General features: G+C 46.5%; 1 protein-coding gene across 1 annotated transcript in view; it reads right to left on the bottom strand.

Annotated features, from left to right (window-relative positions):
• LOC311244008 (inositol 1,4,5-trisphosphate-gated calcium channel ITPR3-like) overlaps window positions 1-21,115 on the bottom strand; it is a 122,329-nt gene that overhangs the window by 14,349 nt on the left and 86,865 nt on the right. The window contains exons 26-36 of the mRNA XM_084333417.1: window positions 11,738-11,938; window positions 10,846-10,956; window positions 8,071-8,166; window positions 7,620-7,721; window positions 4,874-4,960; window positions 4,459-4,569; window positions 3,846-4,038; window positions 2,841-2,960; window positions 2,444-2,616; window positions 1,563-1,727; window positions 448-637 (exon numbers count right to left, since the gene is read on the bottom strand). Of these exons, the coding sequence (XP_084189543.1) occupies window positions 448-637; window positions 1,563-1,727; window positions 2,444-2,616; window positions 2,841-2,960; window positions 3,846-4,038; window positions 4,459-4,569; window positions 4,874-4,960; window positions 7,620-7,721; window positions 8,071-8,166; window positions 10,846-10,956; window positions 11,738-11,938 (1,549 nt within the window). The remainder of the gene's footprint in view (window positions 1-447; window positions 638-1,562; window positions 1,728-2,443; window positions 2,617-2,840; window positions 2,961-3,845; window positions 4,039-4,458; window positions 4,570-4,873; window positions 4,961-7,619; window positions 7,722-8,070; window positions 8,167-10,845; window positions 10,957-11,737; window positions 11,939-21,115) is intronic.

The raw sequence follows: 21,115 nt of genomic DNA, 5'->3' as shown, positions 1-21,115 counted from the left end.
ATATATCCTTGTTTGCAGAATTTCATCGGCTACAAAAGTGGCCAATAATTTTCACCGGTCAGACGTGATTGGACCGATTACCGGAAGGCCAAACAGGAGGTGGTAACTTTTTCAAAATGACGCTGGTTGGTTGTTTCGTCTTATTCCCAGAGATTGCGAGCACCTAATATGTTGAGTACGGTGTCAATCGAACGGTGACAATCTTAGCTTTCAGGCAATGTATTGGTTCATTGGCATAAAGCATTGAATCGCCTTAAACGAGGCCAAAGTGCCGTGAGTGCAAAACGGGTCGTATAAGACCCAGTGCACGTTAAGAGGTTAAGGTTAGGGGTTACTGCTAGGGGTTTAAGGTTAGGGGTTAAGGCTTTAAGACTAAGGGTTAGGGCTAGCGTTAAGGTAAAGGGTTAAGAGACTGAGGGTTAATGCTAGTGGTTTAAGGAGTTTTACCTGCAGCTATCTGTGGCAGGGGGTCGACCTCCATAATGAAGTCGTCCTTCAGACAGAGGAACCCAACAATGGAGAACAAGTACACCAGGATGAGAGCCAACAGCGCTGTCAGCAAGATGGAACGACCGTTACGAGTCACACTCTTTATCACGTTAAATAACGTCTCCTCACGGTAGATCAAATCAAACAGCTGGAGAGAGAGAGAGAAAGAGAGAGAGAGAGAGAGGAAGAGAGAGAACGAATAGATAATAATACATAATTTTCTCAGTGATCACAACATCCCGAGTAAAAGCCAAATTGGATTTCTACAGAACCATCGAACCACTGACCACATTTACACCCTCCACACCCTCATAGAAAAATATGTAAATCAAAACAAATCAAATATTTTCTCCGGCTTTGTAGATTTTGAAAAGGCCTTTGATTAAATTAGGCATGAGGGCCTTCTATTCAAATTATTAGAAAGTGGAGTGGGAGGGAAAACCTATGATGTCATTAAAACGATAACAATAAATGTGCAGTCAAAATTTACAAGAAAATAACAGATTTCTTCCCCCAAAGTCGAGGAGTGATGCAAGGCAACAGTCTTGGTCCAACACTATTTAATATTTATATAAATTAATTGGCAAACATATTGGAGAACGCATCAGCTCCTGGCCTCACCCTCAACAACACAGAGATCAAATGTATCATGTATGCCGATGACCGGGTGCTGCCGTCTAACTCCAAGGAGGAACTACAGCAGCTTCTAGATCAGCTCTGGGCCTTGACAGTCAACATGAAAAAGACCAAGATCATGGTGTTCCAGAAAAGGTCCAGATGTCAGGGAAACAGCCTCCAGTTTGTATTGGGCTCCACCACCATAGAACACACACACGCGCGCGCACACACACACTATACTGTGTATATATTTATGTGTATATATTTATGTATATATATATATATATATATATATATATATATATATATATATATATATATATATATATATATATATATATATATATATATATATATATATATATATATATATATATATATATATATATATATAGAGAGAGAGAGAGAGAGAGAGAGAGAGAGAGAGAGAGAGACACTGTAAATAGATACTGTACCAGTATACTGTAGAAGAGCTCGTGGACACAGAGCCCCAGGGTCGAGGTGAGAACGTAGGCCAGGTGGTAGAGGAACTCTACGTCCATCACCATGGCTTTATACCCCATGATGAAGGTCCCATTGTTCCCTACGAAGCTCACCACAAACACCACCTTGTTGATGAGCTGCAGACACACACACACACACACCACCACACACACACACACACACACACACACACACACACACACACACACACACACACACACACACACACACACACACACACACACACACACACACACACACACACACACACACACACACACACACACACACACACACACACACACACACACACACACACACACACACACACACACCTCTTTTGTGTCAATGTAGGAAGGTCAAATGTTCTGCCGAAATGTAATCAAACAGGAGCTCCACCCACAATGCTATTCAGAATGCAGTTTTGGCTCCTTACATTTTTGGTCACTTCCCTCACAAAAAGCCAAAGTCCCGGATTATACTTTCAATTGGTAGAACAAAGAACCACTCAAATTGTAGCCAACCCCTGTGCGCACACAATGGCGTTTGTCAATTTATGATTGGTTGGTTGGAGAAATGCCTGTCAAAATGGCGTTGGCGTTATTCATTCAAAAGGCTACTCCCCTTAAATAGGAGACAAGGTGTCTGCATCCAAATGTTGCCCCAAGTCTCGACTACAATCATGTAAAATCTGATTATTCTTTCCATTTGGGACTTTTGAGTTTTTAAACAAAAGGCGATGGGTGCGCTATCACATATTAGGATTTCAATGTGGCCAATGCGGCCATGTTCGATTATAATGGATTATAGTATGTCAAGTGATTACAGGAAGTTCTAGTGTCGTTTTTCTTACATTGAGTGTTCCCAGCAGTATGAGTGTATTTCCGATGCCCAGGTGGTAGATGGATCGCAGTATGAGAGCCATGCTGAGAGGTCTGAGGCCATATCTCTGAGAGAAAAAACCCAAGACGGACAGACCAGCCATGATCCAGAACAACATCAACAGCATGGAGTCATCTATCGCTCCTAGAGAGAGGAGAGGAGAGGACAGGAGAGTGGATGAGGTTGAGGAGAGGAGGAAAGTAGAGGAGAGGAGGAGGGGGACAAGGAGAAGAGAGGAGTATGATAATTTAGGAGTATGATAAATAGTAGTAGTAGTAGTAGTACTGTAGTAGTAGTAGTAGTAGTATTAATACTAGTAGTAGTAGTAGTAATAGTAGTAGTGGTAGTAGTAATAGTAGTATAAATACCTTGTCCAGAGGCATATGGGTAGAAGAAGGCGATGATGAGGTTGATGAAGACAGCCAGGTTGAAGGAGATGGAACCCCACAGAGTCATCCTTCTAGAGAACCAAAACAGCACCGGTATGCCTACACAATACACACAATATTAACACAGCATCATTTACTATCAATATTATCAATATATGGATCCAATAATGTGGATCCAAATAATGTAAAGAAAAGTGTACTTATGTGTCTGTGGTTTAAATGTAGTGTTAAACGACATAATGTTTATATTATTATATTAATGTTAAAAGACAATTTAGAGGAATGAGGCCCTTGGGGTCTCCTGATTGCAATGGTGTACAGTAGCTGTATCAGTAGACTATTTCTGTGTATATCTACCATAATTGCTAATCCATTGAGTCAGTGTTCACACAAATGCTGTGTCAGGATTCCCTCAATACCACACAATCAGACAGAAGCTACTAACCCTACTAACATCAGTACCTACTACATACACAATCAGACACAAGCTACTAACCCTACTACCCCCAGTACCTACACAATCAGACACAAGCTACTAACCCTACTACCCACACCCAGTAGGTCAAACAGCAGCTCCTACTGTGCAGTAGGCAAGTTACATTTGTGTCCCACCCTGTGTCATGATAATAATAATAAAAATCACATTGCATGTTATTAGCGTCAACAGTAGCAGTATGCAGCATCTATCTTGGTTGGGTGGTACATCACTTGTGATGAACAGACAATAGTAAACAGTTAATCTACTACACTTGAAAGGCGTATTGTCAGCATGGGGGTTTAAATTGGCTGCTTCCATAATTATTTTGGCTGTAGGTCAGTGAAGTAATGCCTTCAACCTCCATGCTGAAAAGACTGTACTGCAGGGTTTACATACTGAACCTCCGTACTGCGGGAGGTTTCAGACACATAGTGTATGACTGTGTGTGTGTGTGTATGTGTGTGTGTGTATGTGTGTATCATAAAGTGTATCTCTGTTTCTCTCACTCCGTAGTTTCTTCTGCCACTCCATCTCTCCGTGGAGGAACGAGGTCTGGTCAAAGAAGTGTGTGACCTTTGACCCCTGCTCGTCTTGCTCGGTGGTGTTGAAGACGCGGAACTTTGACTCCTCTGTCAGGAACTCACAGATGGGATGGACAGGAAACACAATCTGTTCCATACTACGATCTTCACGTACTATCTGATAGAGAAAGAGAGATAGAGAAAGAGAGAGAGATAGAGAGAGCGAAAGAGAGAGTAGGGGAGAAAATAGAGAAACAGAAAAAGAGTGAGAGAGGGAGAGAGATGAAGGAGGAGAGATAGAGAGACAGGACATTGGACATTATAGCTAACATATAGCCTAGCCTAGTTGGTCTGATATATATAAACCTTTTTTAAATAAAAATAATTCTTTCAAAATAATCTGACAGGCCAGATATTATTGCTGGCGGGCCAATTTCGGCCCGCGGGCCGCCTATTGCCGACCACTGCGCTACACCCTCACCCATCATGTCTGTTGCCTTATGTTGCGCCCTTCCACTGAGTGACAACAACTTGGGGGTGTAACATTGGTATTACCTCTATCTGAATAGACTTTGGGTTGTAGTCCTAGTAGTATTACCTCTATCTGAGCAGTCTTTTGGTCGTAGTATTCCAGTGGGTCTTGTTCTACCACAGCAGCTGGAACTGACGACTTCAACATCTGAGACAGAGGCCGATTATTCAGATTCAACTAGAGGGAGAGAGAAAATCAAAGAGAGTATGATTATCCTTCTGCAGTTCCACGTGGGGAAATGGGAAGTAGGGAGGGGTTTACATACCTGCAACATGTAAACAACATTACATTTGGACCCGCAAATACATTTAAAATTATAGATGAATGGATCAATAAAAAAACAATACTTTTATTCTGCACCTTTCTAAAAGCTGTGGATGTATTATTACTCTACATAAACATTTTTATCTATAGCACTTTAAATAAAGTAGATTAATATTGAATAGAAATATAACTGAGTAAAAGTATTGGAGGGAGGTACCATAGAGGAGATGCCCTCCTCCCCCTCCTCCTTGCACCTCTTAGGAGGCTTGAGGAGGTGCAGCAGATTCTTGTTGTGTCTGGCCAGCTGGACAAACAAACAAACAAGCAAACAGAATAACATATAAACAACCACTCCTTCACAACAGCTAAATTGCACAGACTGTTTGTGTAGTTGTCTTGTCTTCCAATATGGCTGCCTGGACTGAACCTTTGAAAGAAAACGCCTCGTTTCTGTGCAGCAGTAGAGCAGGTAAAACACTTGAGAAGCATTACTGTTCTCCTGTGACTTGTTTACAAGAGCTAGTAGTAAGACACCTTCATTATTATATTATACAATACACCTGCATATACCTGTTACCTGTTCATTCTTATTTTACTAGGTCAGCTGATGATGGACAGATTATGTTACCACGTCCAAAATCAAATGCTTTAAAGAGGACTGTTGTTTATCGTGCCATCACTCATTGGAATAACTGCCCACTGAACATAAGTAAATTGAATAGTAAAGTGTCTTTCAAATACCACCTGAGAATGCACTACTTAAATATGTGAGCAAAATATTCTGATGTTGATAATGATGTCTACAATGTAGATTATCATTGTTAATTGTGATTGTCATATGTATCTCATGTTGTTATGTTCTGTGTTTTGTGTTGTCTTTCTGTGTGGACCCCAGGGCCCTGTTTCATGTACGTGGTTCAACTAAGTCGATCAAGATGTCCATTATCCAGCTTCAGTTAACCCGATGTTCGAAGCCGGGATTTTCCTGTTTCACAAAGGTGGATTCAGTCTCGTTAACTCAAGCCAGACTTGCGAGTCAGGCTAAATGCGCGCAGCCGTTTTAGGTGAAAAGCCAGCACGTATCGATGGCAGAGATCCTGATTCTCAACGGCATTGATTGATTAATTGATTTAAGACTTTATTGACAGATTGCAATACGGCTCAATCGCCTCGCCGACAAGTTAAATGCGTTATCTATAGGCTAATTCTAAGTCCCTCATTACCTCAATCAATCAGATTATATTTCTTTAAACTTGCCTGCTGGATTGAATAATCAAATGAGATCTTGCTAGCGAAAATTATTAGTTAACTGTTATACAGAATTACGATACGGCTCTCTTACCCATTGATTGATGTATAGTCAATCTTTTACTTATCTTCTCTGTGGTGTAACGGGTTCTTCTTTTGACTTTCACACGGACGACCGGGGTTCAAGACCCTAGTCTTTTCCTTCTTTTTGCAATATAGGAATAATTCAATTTGGTGCACGTTGAGAGCTATATAAAGAATGACATCCTCAATGCATGTAGATTTATAATATTTTAACTTAAAACCAGGCTACTTTGGCGTATAATCATTAATATTATATTCAAAAAAATCATATTGGAAACACCGGGATTTGAACCCCGGTCGCTGGATTGGCAAACTTGAGCACTACCGCTGGGCCACTGGGCCAGATGGGATAAATTCATTGTTTATACATTAATGAACGAGAGACCCGTGTTTAGAATATCCTTTGTTTTGAATGAAGTTTATCTCTTTATCCTCATTCATTAATGTGACGTCAACGGCTCGTTCAATTTCTCAAATCCGTCAAACAGCGCATCTCATCAGACATCTTAATCCCAGTTACAATTAAAATAACCACATCATGTGTACATCGCACGAGCGAGCGCCACCGTCGCCACGGTATATATAACGTGCATTATTTAGGACAAAGTGAATTTAATATCAGCATTTTGGGTCTATTTTACATTTCAAAAGCCCCCTCTGGAAGAATGGAGCACAAAAACGTAATTCAGAATGGTATAATGCAGATCGTAGACTGTGGGAATAGTTTCAGGAAACGGGCTGTCACTTCTTTGCGGGGGCGTGGCGATAGTTCAGGCTAACTTGAACTTGAACTCTGCTTTCGACCAGGCTCAAACTTTTGGATATGTTGTCATGGTGATTTGGAAAATCCAGGTACATGAAATCGGAAAGTCCGGCTAACCCAGTTATCCAGCTAAAGTTATCCGGCTAACTCAGTTATCCAGGTACAAGAAACAGGGCCCTGGAAGACTAGCTCGCCACTTAGGTGACAGCTAATGGGGATCCTTTTAAACAATAAACAACAATAAACTCTGTATGATAGCATGTACAATAATGCTGTATCTATCTATCTATCTATCTATCTATCTATCTATCTATCTATCTATCTATCTATCTATCTATCTATCTATCTATCTATCTATCTATCTATCTATCTATCTATCTATATATATATATATATATATATATATCTATATATACACACACATTTGTCTGTACATACCTGCATATAATCCTTTTTACATACCTGTATATATTTGTACATATCCCTTACCTACTCTTACTAGTTACGCTGCTGGCCAGTATGACTTACTGCCATGTGCACTCCTGTAGTTTATACTTGTATCACTGTACATATTATTATTAATACTACAACTCTGTACTGTACATACATCTGATTAGCACTATCACTCAGTAGTACTCATGTATATGTTATGTTATACCCAGTTTAATCACCTGTACATTGTATATTACTATTGCACTTTATGTATACTGTACTGTACTAATCTAATCAAATGTAATTGTTGATATATTTCTCATATTATCAACACATAGCAACCCTTGTTTCTTCCAAGATGAAGGACAAATTAGGCATTACAAACGTTCTGTGAAAGGCCTCTATCGTTGAGCCAATGGTAGAGCACCGTTTCTACCTGAAGTGCCAGGATGTAGATGTTATGTCCCACCTCCCTGGGAGACACCTCCCCCCCGTCACACTCAGCCTCCTGCTGGTAGGCCTTCTTTATCACCTCCACCTGCGCACACACACACACACGTACACATACACACAGACACAGGAGAGAAAGAATGAGAGAATGATGGATGGAGGGAGGGACGAATAGAGAGAGAGAGATAGATAGATAGATAGATAGATAGATAGATAGATAGATAGATAGATAGATAGATAGATAGATAGATAGATAGATAGGTAGGTAGGTAGGTAGGTAGGTAGGTAGGTAGGTAGGTAGGTAGGTAGGTAGGTAGGTAGATAGATAGATAGATAGATAGATAGATAGATAGATAGATAGATAGATAGATAGATAGATAGATAGATAGATAGATAGATAGATAGATAGATAGATAGATAGATAGATAGATAGATACCAGTTCTCTAGGACGGAGGTTCAACAGGATTCTCTCTGCATTCTCACTATCATGACGACTCTCCATCAGAGCCAATAGCAGCTTGGAGGCGTTGTCCTGACGAACACAGAGTGCAACAGTGCAGTGTAAGCATTGTATAATGTAGTATACTATAGGTAGAGTATAGTATTATAGTATAGTATTATAGTATAGTATTGTAGTATAGTATAGTATTATATAGTATTATAGTATTATAGTATAGTATTATAGTATAGTATTATAGTATAGTATTATAGTATAGTATATTATAGTATAGTATTATAGTATAGTATAGTATTATAGTATTGTATAGTATTATAGTATAGTATATTATAGTATAGTATTATAGTATAGTATTATAGTATTAGAGTATAGTATAGTATTATAGTATAGTATAGTATTATAGTATAATAGTATAGTATTATAGTATAGTATAGTATTATAGTATAGTATTATAGTATAGTATATAGGGATGCTCGATATTGGCTTTTTTACGGATACCGATATACCGATATTGTCCAACTCTTAATTTCCGATACCAAGATCAACCGATACCGATATATGCAGGGTCCCCCCCCCCCCCCCCCCCCCAAATTGGAATAATTTCAGGTAATTACCATTACATATCTCTTGTTGTGGAATTAACACAACATTATGCATACTTTTGACAATAAATAAAATCAGAATTTGTTCTTACTTGCTTGCCTGGGTAAATAAAGGTTATAGAAATGTAAAAAAAAAAACGATACAGATATTTTCCGATATCACATTTGAATGCCAATATCGGCCGATAATATCGGACATCCCTAATAGTATAGTATATTATAGTATAGGAGAACAGGAGACACGGCGTTCCTTTACCCAACACCTCACCTCCCCCACCAGAACTGGCTCGTGCACTCCCCCCCCCCCCCCCCCCCCGGTCCCATCCTCTGGCGCTGCATGACGGCTGCCTCGGGTGAGGGATCACTCCCACCCAGGGAGCGAAATTAACTTTTTGACTCACCGGCCAGTGGCGGGTAGATGGGAAGAGTCTACCCGCCAAGCATATTTCTTACCTGCCAATATATATTTTATATATACAATTTTTTTTTAAATAAAATATATATTATATAATCATACTTGTAGTTATATTATCTGCGAGACATCGCCACCACGCAATAAGTCAAAATGCTTGCTATCTGCAAACAGCTCCACTGTCTGTTTTGGCTGTGTTGCTCTTCTAGAAAAATAATCCTTTCAGGGTTGCCTATTGAAATACTGTACACTTTCCTACTGTACACTTTCCTGATTAATTGAAATGGGGGACCCTGATGTAAACAAGACGAAAGTCTTTCTCTGGTCTGCATCCCCTTAACAATTGTGTGTATTGAGCTGTACTGTATTGTACCCATTCTGCAATCTGTTAATAAAGTTTTCAATCAATCAATCAATCACACCTCCAGTACAGAAACATTGTTTGAGTTTGCGTGTCAGGTAGACCATTGATTGACAGTCGAGTCTGCCAATTACATCACATCGCTTGCACTCCGGTGCTGCAGCTGGACCCATTGCCCATCTCTGCTGTTGATAACGCTAGCCAAGTTATTATACACACAGATACACAGTGGGCCAGTGACTTTGGTGTAGGGGTGTAACAATGCATCGATCCTAAGGGGGAAATTCAACTGCATCGATTTGAAAATGTTAGAATAGATTATCGCAATTTTAATGTGTACACGTTATGTTATTGTCATGTCCGTTACAGCCAACACACCGACATACGCTACTGCATCAACGTTATGATTAACAAAGCAAGGCATTCGTTTTGTTGCATTAACGTTATATTACTATTGCTATCGATAAATCTAGGTGTTCTAAAATCTATTGCTATTGGTAAGAGAGACTATAATAAGTTGGTGTCTCGGAAAACGAGAGCCCTGATCGCGGAGTTTCAGGAAGTAAACAAGAAAAATGAGAGCTTCCGATTGGTCATTTGCTTTATTTCCCATGAAACCAGTCACTTCACTCTACTGTGATTGGACCGTTGGCTTGAGTGCAATGTGGGACTTGTAGTTTTTTAACGATCTCGCAGCGGAGGAAAAAAAAGACGAGAGAGGCTATAATCTGTATTCGCACAGCGTGCGCGTAATTGATTTTTACCGTTCGCATACAAATATTTTTAGGGGCCTGCTTATGAACTACACGTCTACACGCCACACGGCGGGCAGCCCTCTAAGTGTCATGCGCCAAAGGTAAAAACAGACCGCCCCTGGCGGGCGGCGGGCTTTAGTTTCGGTCCCTGCTCCCACCCCCCTTCAACCCTGTAACAACCCCATCCCACCCCCCCTCCTCCCGTAAATGGCGCCGCCTAGGCCGGCTGCCAGTCTGTTTGCGGTGGTGAATATGGATATGTTTGTCTCAAGGCTAGCCCTACATGCGTCATCAAAGCGCATGTAGGTGTTTTTATGCTCTGTACCATTATTACTATCTAAACTGTAATAATTGTGGAATATTACTGTAATGAGCTGTATGTGTATGATCCAAGCGTTCTATGATCCTCATAGGACACATAACAGAAAAAAGCATTCCATGTGAAAGTATTCTGTATTTTTGCATGTCAAATAATAAAGAACCTTGAACCTTGAGTATTATAGTATAGTATTATAGTATAGTATTATAGTATAGTATAGTATATTATTATAGTATAGTATAGTATTATAGTATAGTATAGTGTAGTATAGTGTATTAAAGTATATGGGCTTGTTTATTTAATACCTTTAGCTGTAGTACCATCTCCATGCTGTAGCGACACAGAGGGCTGATGTCATTGAGGATCAGAGCTGTGATGATGTCAATACCATTGGACTCATGGGTCACGATGCACGTCTGGAACACACACACACGCGCGCGCACACACGAGCACACCCACGCACACACACACACACATGCACACACACACACACACAAATACACACAGTTGTTATCGATCAATTTATGATCCCTCCACATCAATAGTCCTTGGTACCTGGTACCTGGTTCTCCTGGCATGGTCCTGACAGTACTATGTTTGGTTAGTCTACCTGGTTCTCCTGGCATGGTCCCTGACAGTACTATGTTTGGTTAGTCTACCTGGTTCTCCTGGCATGGTCCTTGGCAGTACTATGTTTGGTTAGTCTACCTGGTTCTCCTGGCATGGTCCTTGACAGTACTATGTTTGGTTAGTCTACCTGGTTCTCCTGGCATGGTCCTGACAGTACTATGTTTGGTTAGTCTACCTGGTTCTCCTGGCATGGTCCTTGGCAGTACTATGTTTGGTTAGTCTACCTGGTTCTCCTGGCATGGTCCTTGGCAGTACTATGTTTGGTTAGTCTACCTGGTTCTCCTGGCATGGTCCTTGGCAGTACTATGTTTGGTTAGTCTACCTGGTTCTCCTGGCATGGTCCTTGGCAGTACTATGTTTGGTTAGTCTACCTGGTTCTCCTGGCATGGTCCTTGGCAGTACTATGTTTGGTTAGTCTACCTGGTTCTCCTGGCATGGTCCTTGGCAGTACTATGTTTGGTTAGTCTACCTGGTTCTCCTGGCATGGTCCTTGGCAGTACTATGTTTGGTTAGTCTACCTGGTTCTCCTGGCATGGTCCTTGACAGTATTATGTTTGGTTAGTCTACCTGGTTCTCCTGGCATGGTCCTTGGCAGTACTCAGTGAGTGTCTCCAGGGTCTGAGTGATGAGGTGGACGTTGGACTCGTTGATGTAAAGACCCAGTAGGCCCAGCCCTCCGGTCGTACTGCCACACATGATGTCCAGGAACTGGAGCGTCTCACACACCAAGTTATAGTTGGTTTTATTGTTCTGACGGCGCAGGAAGTTCTGGAGTTAGAGAGAAACAAGAAAGGGTAGTGAGAGGATATATTTCTCTGTTGCTTCCCAAGCAGAAAAACATTAAGAACCATTTGTTCAGTGAGTCAGTCAGTTAGCCAGCTAGCTAGCTAGCCATAGTTACATAAAACATTTTATATATCATTATGTCATCGGCTATACTGTCCAATCCCTTTACACAATTCAGTATCAGTCCACGTCTGAAAAAAAAAAGCAGCTACAATGAGAGAAGATCCTTTCTTCTGGCACCACACAATTAAAACACACATGTCCAGAGTCAAAACCCTGTACCAGCAAAGATGAGTGCTAACATAACTAAACACTACTCCACTTCACTTCCTGTCCACCTGTCATCCGGCAGCAGCGTTAACTTATCTAGTTCTCTAGTAACGATGTGGCTAGTGTCTGTGAAAATGATTGATTATGTACATTGAATGAATGCCGTCATGGTCATAGGCCTGATTTTATATTTAATATTTTAATAAGACATGGGTGTCCCGTCTGATTAGCTACTTGCTAAGCTATCCTGGTGCGGTTATTTCATGGTGACAAGTTGACGTCACACAGCCAGACACGTTATATACTTCAACAAAGAGTAGAGCTAAGATAACTGAACACTACTTCAACAAAGAGTAGAGCTAACATAACTGAACACTACTTCAACAAAGAGGAGAGCTAACATAACTGAACACTACTTCAACAAAGAGGAGAGCTAACATAACTGAACACTACTTCAACAAAGAGGAGAGCTAACATAACTGAACACTACTTCAACAAAGAGGAGAGCTAACATAACTGAACATAACTAAATGTTAATAATCAGCCCAATCTTTAAACATGCTTGACTAGATGATTAGCATGCTTTTCACTAGTGATTCTAAATTACCTGTATGACTAGTTAGCTAGTGATTCTAACTGAGTTGTAGGACTAGTTAACTAGTGGTTGTAACTAACCTGTATGCCTAGTTAACTAGTGGTGTTAACTGACCTGTAATACTAGTTAACTAGTGATTCTAAATTACCTGTAGGACTAGTTAACTAGTGACTGTAACTAACCTGTAGGACTAGTTAGCTAGTGGTTATAACGGCCCTGTAGGTCTTGGTTGTGGTTGTGGTTGTAACTAACCTGTAGGTCCTGGTTGTGGTTTTAACCTGTAGGTCCTGGTTGTGGTTTTAAACTGTAGGTCCTGGTTGTGGTTTTAACCTGTAGGTCCTGGTTGTGGTTTTAAACTGTAGGTCCTGGTTGTGGTTTTAACCTGTAGGTCCTGGTTGTGGTTTTAAACTGTAGGTCCTGGTTGTGGTTTTAAACTGTAGGTCCTGGTTGTAACTAACCTGTAGGTCCTGGTTGTGGTTGTAACTAACCTGTAGGTCCTGGTTGTAACTAACCCGTAGGTCCTGGTTGTAACTAACCTGTAGGTCCTGGTTGTGGTTGTAACTAACCTGTAGGTCCTGGTTGTGGTTGTAACTAACCCGTAGGTCCTGGTTGTAACTAACCTGTAGGTCCTGGTTGTGGTTGTAACTAACCCGTAGGTCCTGGTTGTAACTAACCTGTAGGTCCTGGTTGTGGTTGTAACGAAAGGTTATCCTATAACCTAGTTATATGAATACTGGCTGAGCGTCTCGCTCTTCGCCATTATGCGATAACTCTTATCTCCTAGCACATAATGTGCTCACGAAACAAACAAATACACTCACATGCAGGTGACCAGGCCACGCCACTGCGTCCCACTATATGACGCCGGACATGGTCACATTCCACCTTCCTCCGAAAGATTTCCAACACGGAAAACCCATCCAAGGGACCTCAGGGCGCTAAGAGCGAGAGTATATTATCATACTGGCAATCGCGTCTCGCTCTTCGCCATTATGAGATATGGGGCAGAGCAGACACGTGGCCCGACAAGTGTACCCCCTAAGGGCCCGTAAGCCCCAGCCAGGGAGGAGGGGAGTCCCGTCCACCCACCCGTCCTAACGGGGGGGGAGGCAGTCAACTCCACCAAAGTGCGAAAAAAAGGGGGAACCAGACACCCCTGAAAACGCACAGCACAGGCGGGACCACGTGTGACACAGCACCCCGTGGCACACACCCACACACCCCTGTTAGCCCACCAAATGGTGGGACGCAGGAGAGGTCCCAGACCTCAGAACCGCCTGGGAGACAGAATCCCCAGTCATGTCCACGAGGTAAAACTTAACGAAGGCACCCGGGGAGGACCAGGAGGCCACAGCACAGATGTCCTCGACCGAGGCCCCCCCTAACAGGGCGGCAGAGGCCGCCACTCCACGAGTCGAGAGCGCCCTGACGCCCCCGGGGGGGGACCTGTCCAGCCAATGTGTAGCAAAGGGCAATGCCCTCGCACAACCAATGTGACAGGCGCTGCTTGGACAGCGCTTCACCCGCACGAGGGCCACCGTAACAAACAAACAAACAAACAGTTGATCGGAAGCCCTGAGATCCTGCGTCCGACTGAGGTAAACCCCCAGTGCACGGACAGGACATGACAGGTGAAGGCCCGCCTCCAACTCACTAGCATGAGGAGGCGGATGAAATGCCTGAACCACAATATCCCTGGAGCGAAAAGAGCTCCGGATATTCTTTGGCACGAAGACTGGATTAGGCCTCAGAATCGCACCGATATTGGCCCGAATAGACAGACACTCAGGCCGCACCGAGAGAGCACACAGCTCACCCACGCACTTAGCGGAGGTGATGGCCAAAAGGAACGCAGTCTTAAAAGACAGCTGCTCTAATGGCGCTTGCTCAAGAGGCTCAAACGGGGCCTCCGACAACCGGCCCAGGACCAGTTGGAGGTCCCAACTCGGAGACAGAGAACATTCCACAGACTTGAGACACCGAGCGCCAAGCAGGAAACGTTTCACAAGAGGGTGGCTGAACATCGTACTGCCCCCAAAACCCACATGACAAGAGGATATAGCTGCGGCGGATAGACTGGAGGAAGGAAAGAACAGTGTCCAGGAAGCAGGACACCGGATCCAGGCCCCCAACCTTACACCACTCTGGAAAAGCACACCCACGTAAACCGCGATAGTGGACGGAGCGCGCGCGTTCCGGATGGTGTCGACCACAGTAGAGTTAAGACCCATCCCCTCCAGCCTCACCCTCTCAGCAGCAAAACCTTCAATGCGATCCGTGTGCCTGAGAGAGGGCCCGCGGCGACCATGGAACAGGCCACAGCGGGGCTACCAAGAGCTGGATCAGGACCTGGAACCACACAGCCATGCCCCGGTCCGGCGCGATCAGGATCAAAGTCCTGCACTCCCGACGTACCCGTTCCAACAGCTGAGCTATCAGGTGTATGGGGGGGAACGCGTACAGACTGACCGAGAACCACAAGGGGCACTGGTGGGACTGTCTGCTCGCAAACAGATCCACCGTGGCCTCCCCGAAGCGGTCCCAGACCTGTCTGACTATGTCTGGACGTAGTCCCCACTCGTCGGGATGAGGACCGCCCCGCGACATCACATCTGCGCCCACATTCTCCTTGCCAGGGATGCGTCTATATTAAAGCCAGCCCAAGAGTGCCTCCGCATTCGCCTGATTGGCCCCGGTAACGCAATGCAATGCGCATTTTCTCAGTACAGTTGACAGCTGGGCTGTGTTAACGTTACAATGTACAGTCGCACGAAATAACGTTATGAATACCTGAAATAACATAACGTTACAAAGTACAGTTGACAGCTGGGCTGTGTTAACGTTACAATGTACAGTCGCGCGAAATAACGTTATGAATACCTGAAATAACATAACGTTACAAAGTACAGTTGACAGCTGGGCTGTGTTAACGTTACAATGTACAGTTTCTGACAGCTGGGCTCGTGAAATAACGTTATGGCGTTATGAGTGAATCTGGTCCTCGTTTGGATAATATGTATTCCATTTCCGGGAGTGAGTGGCAAAAAAGAAAATGCGCATTGCATTGCGTTACCGGGGCCAATCAGGCGAATGCGGAAGCACTCTTGGGCTGGCTTTAATATAGACGCGCCAGGGATGTGGAGCGCCCTCAGGCTGCGCAGATTGAGAGATGCCCATAGCCAGAGCTCGACCGCCGCCCGGTGCAGACGGATGGAGCGTACTCCTCCCTGTCTGTTGATATACGATGCTGTCGTCGTGTTGTCCGTCCTGACCAACACGTGCTCGCCCACCACCAGGTGGCCGAACTGCTTGAGGACCAGAAGGACCGCCTTCAATTCCAACACATTGATATGCAGTGCAGACCGGCAGCATGGTACGTCCAGCTGCCCCCTACTGCGTTGGTCCGACAGGTCCCCCCCATCCCGTGAGGGAGGTGTCGGTGAAGACCGTGACGTGTGATAGCCTGCTGCCCATGGAGATCCCGCTGGTGAGGGTACCAGTCCTCCCCCAGTGGTCGAGATCCCCCAGTACTGACACGGGAACCTTCAGTCGCTTCCACTTGCCTCTCACCAGGTCTATTTTCATACGGGAAAACCACCTCTGTATCCTCCTCATGAAGAGGAGGCCAAGAGGGACCACATAGTGAGCAGATGCCATCATACCGAGCAGGCGCATCACGGACAGCGCCGTAACCGTCCTGCCAGGACGGAACCCCCTGAGCGCGCCGAGAATATCCTCTCGCCGTCACTCTGAGAGGGTTGCCCTCATGGGCATTGAGCTTAGAACCAAGCCCAAGGACTCCACCTGTTGACTGGGAAGAGGAGTACTCTTCTTCCAGTTCACAGCTAAACCTAGACTGGTGAGGAATTCCAACACCAGCCTGGTATGAGACCATCCCCTGACGACGTAGAGGCTCCAGCGCGGTCTCCACGCACTTGGTGAATGTGCGAGGGGCCAGAGAGTAGCCGAATGGCAGCCTCTGGTATTTGTACGCTACACTCTGAAAAAGGAAGCGAAGGAATTTCCTGTGAGGAGGGAAGATCGGGATGTGAAAGTACGCATCCTTCAGGTCTATGGAGGTGAACCAGTCTCCCACTCTGACAGCGCCTATCAGGTGTTTGACGGTCAACATCCTGAACCGCCTCGCCACAATCAGCCGATTGAACGCAGACAGATCCAGAATAGGTCTGACACCTCCCGATTTCTTGGGCACTAGAAAATACCGGGAGTAAACGCCACGCATCGCATCCTCCTTTGGGACCACGACGATGGCTTGCTTCGCCAACAGAGATTGGATCTCGTCAGCCAGAGCTGTCACTACTGCTGACCCTGACAATAGGGTCTGCAACACAAGTCCCCGCCTCAGCGTTCTCTCCATCCACCTCGACATATGGCACTGTTGTAGCCATATGTGATGATAATCCCAAAGCGCACCCGCCGCCACTTGACGCTAGTCCGCCAGGAACCATAGATAGGAGGCCCGGTCCCACCCGCTGTGCGTTGCCAACCCCGGACTCGCCAACCGCGCGAGCAGGGCGTCTCGCGGAGCCGGGATATCGCACCCTGACACTACCAACGAGGCAATCGCACCCAAGGGGGGACCCCGACAGAAAGGGCCGGTCTGATACGGGGGAAGCTGCCATCACACTGGGTGACATAAACTCCCCCACTAAACATCTCCCCGGCATGTACTGTTGAGGAAAGCCTGCTCTGCAGCTGGACATGCAAGGCGTGTGGTCCCCACACTGCCCGATAAGGTAGGTTCCTACACACCGTAGCCCTGCAGTGATATTACTACCACCCAAACCACGCATGCCTGACTGACCACCGCCGGTCTTCCGGCCGTGGGAGGCACTAACGTGATACCCGGCCTGGCGAGGGCGGGGCTGGGGGAACTCACGCTGCGACCTCCTGGGTCTCGAGTTCCCCCGCTGACAACCTTCTTCGTTGACAGACACAACACCAGGCTCACCAAACACAGACGCAGAACATGTGGCGTGGGAGCCGCTTGACAGCACAGCATTCTCACAGGCAGACCCAGGCCTAGCTAGCAACTGGGTGTCAGCCGCTGTCCCCATGAGAAGCGAAACGTGGGGCCGCTTGCGCTTCGCTGAAGGCATGCGGCCTGCAGCCAAAGGGGACAAATCAGAGCCCGTATCCCGCTGGTGTTGGGGGGGGAGTGACCGGAGAGCATGCTAGACACAGCTAGACGGCAACGTTTTTTTAGGGCGTGCTCATCTAATGTAGCCGATCCCTCGGCCACCAAGGATGTCGGCCTTGTGATCACCTGTTGTCTTTGTGCCCAGGGTACCTCAGGCAAGGGAAACATGGCCGCTAGGTCAAATACCGCCCGCGCTCCTGCGGAAAGACCAAAGAGTCCCTCTGCGGAGAGGAGAGCCCTGAGGAGGAGAAGCCTTTTCTCCTCCTCAAAGGAAGACTGCTCCAACCAAAGATGTCTGTGAACAAGCGTTGACAGCATCCTAGTCCTCCCTGCGGTTATAGCTTGCGACTGGGTTAAAAGCTGTATAACCTCAAAAACGCGTGCAATGTTTTCGACGTCGGCTGGCCCTAAGGCCCCACTACCCGACACCATTGTGGACAGAAAAGCAGCCAACTGAGCAATGATACTGGTCGCCGCTAAATTACGTCCTGCGGCGGTATAAACTTCATCAGCCCATACAGCCACCTGCCGGGCCGACTCGCCCACTGGCGTCGGCTTCCGGGTGAGACACCATTCAACCATGCCAGGGCAAATGACTGATGCTACCTGGTTCTCTAGCCACGGCACACCTGCCTTGCGCCCTGTCGTCAGCCCATCCACCCGTATAAAGGGTAAATAAGCCTCAGCAAAACCCCCCACATTAGACATCGATTGACCTTCAGCAATGAAACGGTTAAGAGGAGGGAAGAGTGGCGACAGCCCACGGCGGGGAACAAAGGAGAGGAGGAGGGGAGTCCCGTCCACCCACCCGTCCTAACGGGGGGGGAGGCAGTCAACTCCACCAAAGTGCGAAAAAAAGGGGGAACCAGACACCCCTGAAAACGCACAGCACAGGCGGGACCACGTGTGACACAGCACCCCGTGGCACACACCCACACACCCCTGTTAGCCCACCAAATGGTGGGACGCAGGAGAGGTCCCAGACCTCAGAACCGCCTGGGAGACAGAACCCCCAGTCATGTCCACGAGGTAAAACTTAACGAAGGCACCCGGGGAGGACCAGGAGGCCACAGCACAGATGTCCTCGACCGAGGCCCCCCCTAACAGGGCGGCAGAGGCCGCCACTCCACGAGTCGAGAGCGCCCTGACGCCCCCGGGGGGGGACCTGTCCAGCCAATGTGTAGCAAAGGGCAATGCCCTCGCACAACCAATGTGACAGGCGCTGCTTGGACAGCGCTTCACCCGCACGAGGGCCACCGTAACAAACAAACAAACAAACAGTTGATCGGAAGCCCTGAGATCCTGCGTCCGACTGAGGTAAACCCCCAGTGCACGGACAGGACATGACAGGTGAAGGCCCGCCTCCAACTCACTAGCATGAGGAGGCGGATGAAATGCCTGAACCACAATATCCCTGGAGCGAAAAGAGCTCCGGATATTCTTTGGCACGAAGACTGGATTAGGCCTCAGAATCGCACCGATATTGGCCCGAATAGACAGACACTCAGGCCGCACCGAGAGAGCACACAGCTCACCCACGCACTTAGCGGAGGTGATGGCCAAAAGGAACGCAGTCTTAAAAGACAGCTGCTCCAATGGCGCTTGCTCAAGAGGCTCAAACGGGGCCTCCGACAACCGGCCCAGGACCAGTTGGAGGTCCCAACTCGGAGACAGAGAACGTTCCACAGACTTGAGACACCGAGCGCCAAGCAGGAAACGTTTCACAAGAGGGTGGCTGAACATCGTACTGCCCCCAAAACCCACATGACAAGAGGATATAGCTGCGGCGGATAGACTGGAGGAAGGAAAGAACAGTGTCCAGGAAGCAGGACACCGGATCCAGGCCCCCAACCTTACACCACTCTGGAAAAGCACACCCACGTAAACCGCGATAGTGGACGGAGCGCGCGCGTTCCGGATGGTGTCGACCACAGTAGAGTTAAGACCCATCCCCTCCAGCCTCACCCTCTCAGCAGCAAAACCTTCAATGCGATCCGTGTGCCTGAGAGAGGGCCCGCGGCGACCATGGAACAGGCCACAGCGGGGCTACCAAGAGCTGGATCAGGACCTGGAACCACACAGCCATGCCCCGGTCCGGCGCGATCAGGATCAAAGTCCTGCACTCCCGACGTACCCGTTCCAACAGCTGAGCTATCAGGTGTATGGGGGGGAACGCGTACAGACTGACCGAGAACCACAAGGGGCACTGGTGGGACTGTCTGCTCGCAAACAGATCCACCGTGGCCTCCCCGAAGCGGTCCCAGACCTGTCTGACTATGTCTGGACGTAGTCCCCACTCGTCGGGATGAGGACCGCCCCGCGACATCACATCTGCGCCCACATTCTCCTTGCCAGGGATGCGTCTATATTAAAGCCAGCCCAAGAGTGCCTCCGCATTCGCCTGATTGGCCCCGGTAACGCAATGCAATGCGCATTTTCTCAGTACAGTTGACAGCTGGGCTGTGTTAACGTTACAATGTACAGTCGCACGAAATAACGTTATGAATACCTGAAATAACATAACGTTACAAAGTACAGTTGACAGCTGGGCTGTGTTAACGTTACAATGTACAGTCGCGCGAAATAACGTTATGAATACCTGAAATAACATAACGTTACAAAGTACAGTTGACAGCTGGGCTGTGTTAACGTTACAATGTACAGTTTCTGACAGCTGGGCTCGTGAAATAACGTTATGGCGTTATGAGTGAATCTGGTCCTCGTTTGGATAATATGTATTCCATTTCCGGGAGTGAGTGGCAAAAAAGAAAATGCGCATTGCATTGCGTTACCGGGGCCAATCAGGCGAATGCGGAAGCACTCTTGGGCTGGCTTTAATATAGACGCGCCAGGGATGTGGAGCGCCCTCAGGCTGCGCAGATTGAGAGATGCCCATAGCCAGAGCTCGACCGCCGCCCGGTGCAGACGGATGGAGCGTACTCCTCCCTGTCTGTTGATATACGATGCTGTCGTCGTGTTGTCCGTCCTGACCAACACGTGCTCGCCCACCACCAGGTGGCCGAACTGCTTGAGGACCAGAAGGACCGCCTTCAATTCCAACACATTGATATGCAGTGCAGACCGGCAGCATGGTACGTCCAGCTGCCCCCTACTGCGTTGGTCCGACAGGTCC

This window comes from Notolepis coatsorum (genome assembly GCF_963971535.1).
Source record: "Notolepis coatsorum genome assembly, chromosome: 17".
Classification (NCBI taxonomy): domain Eukaryota; kingdom Metazoa; phylum Chordata; class Actinopteri; order Aulopiformes; family Paralepididae; genus Notolepis; species Notolepis coatsorum.
This window is presented reverse-complemented; position numbering and strand designations above follow the sequence as displayed.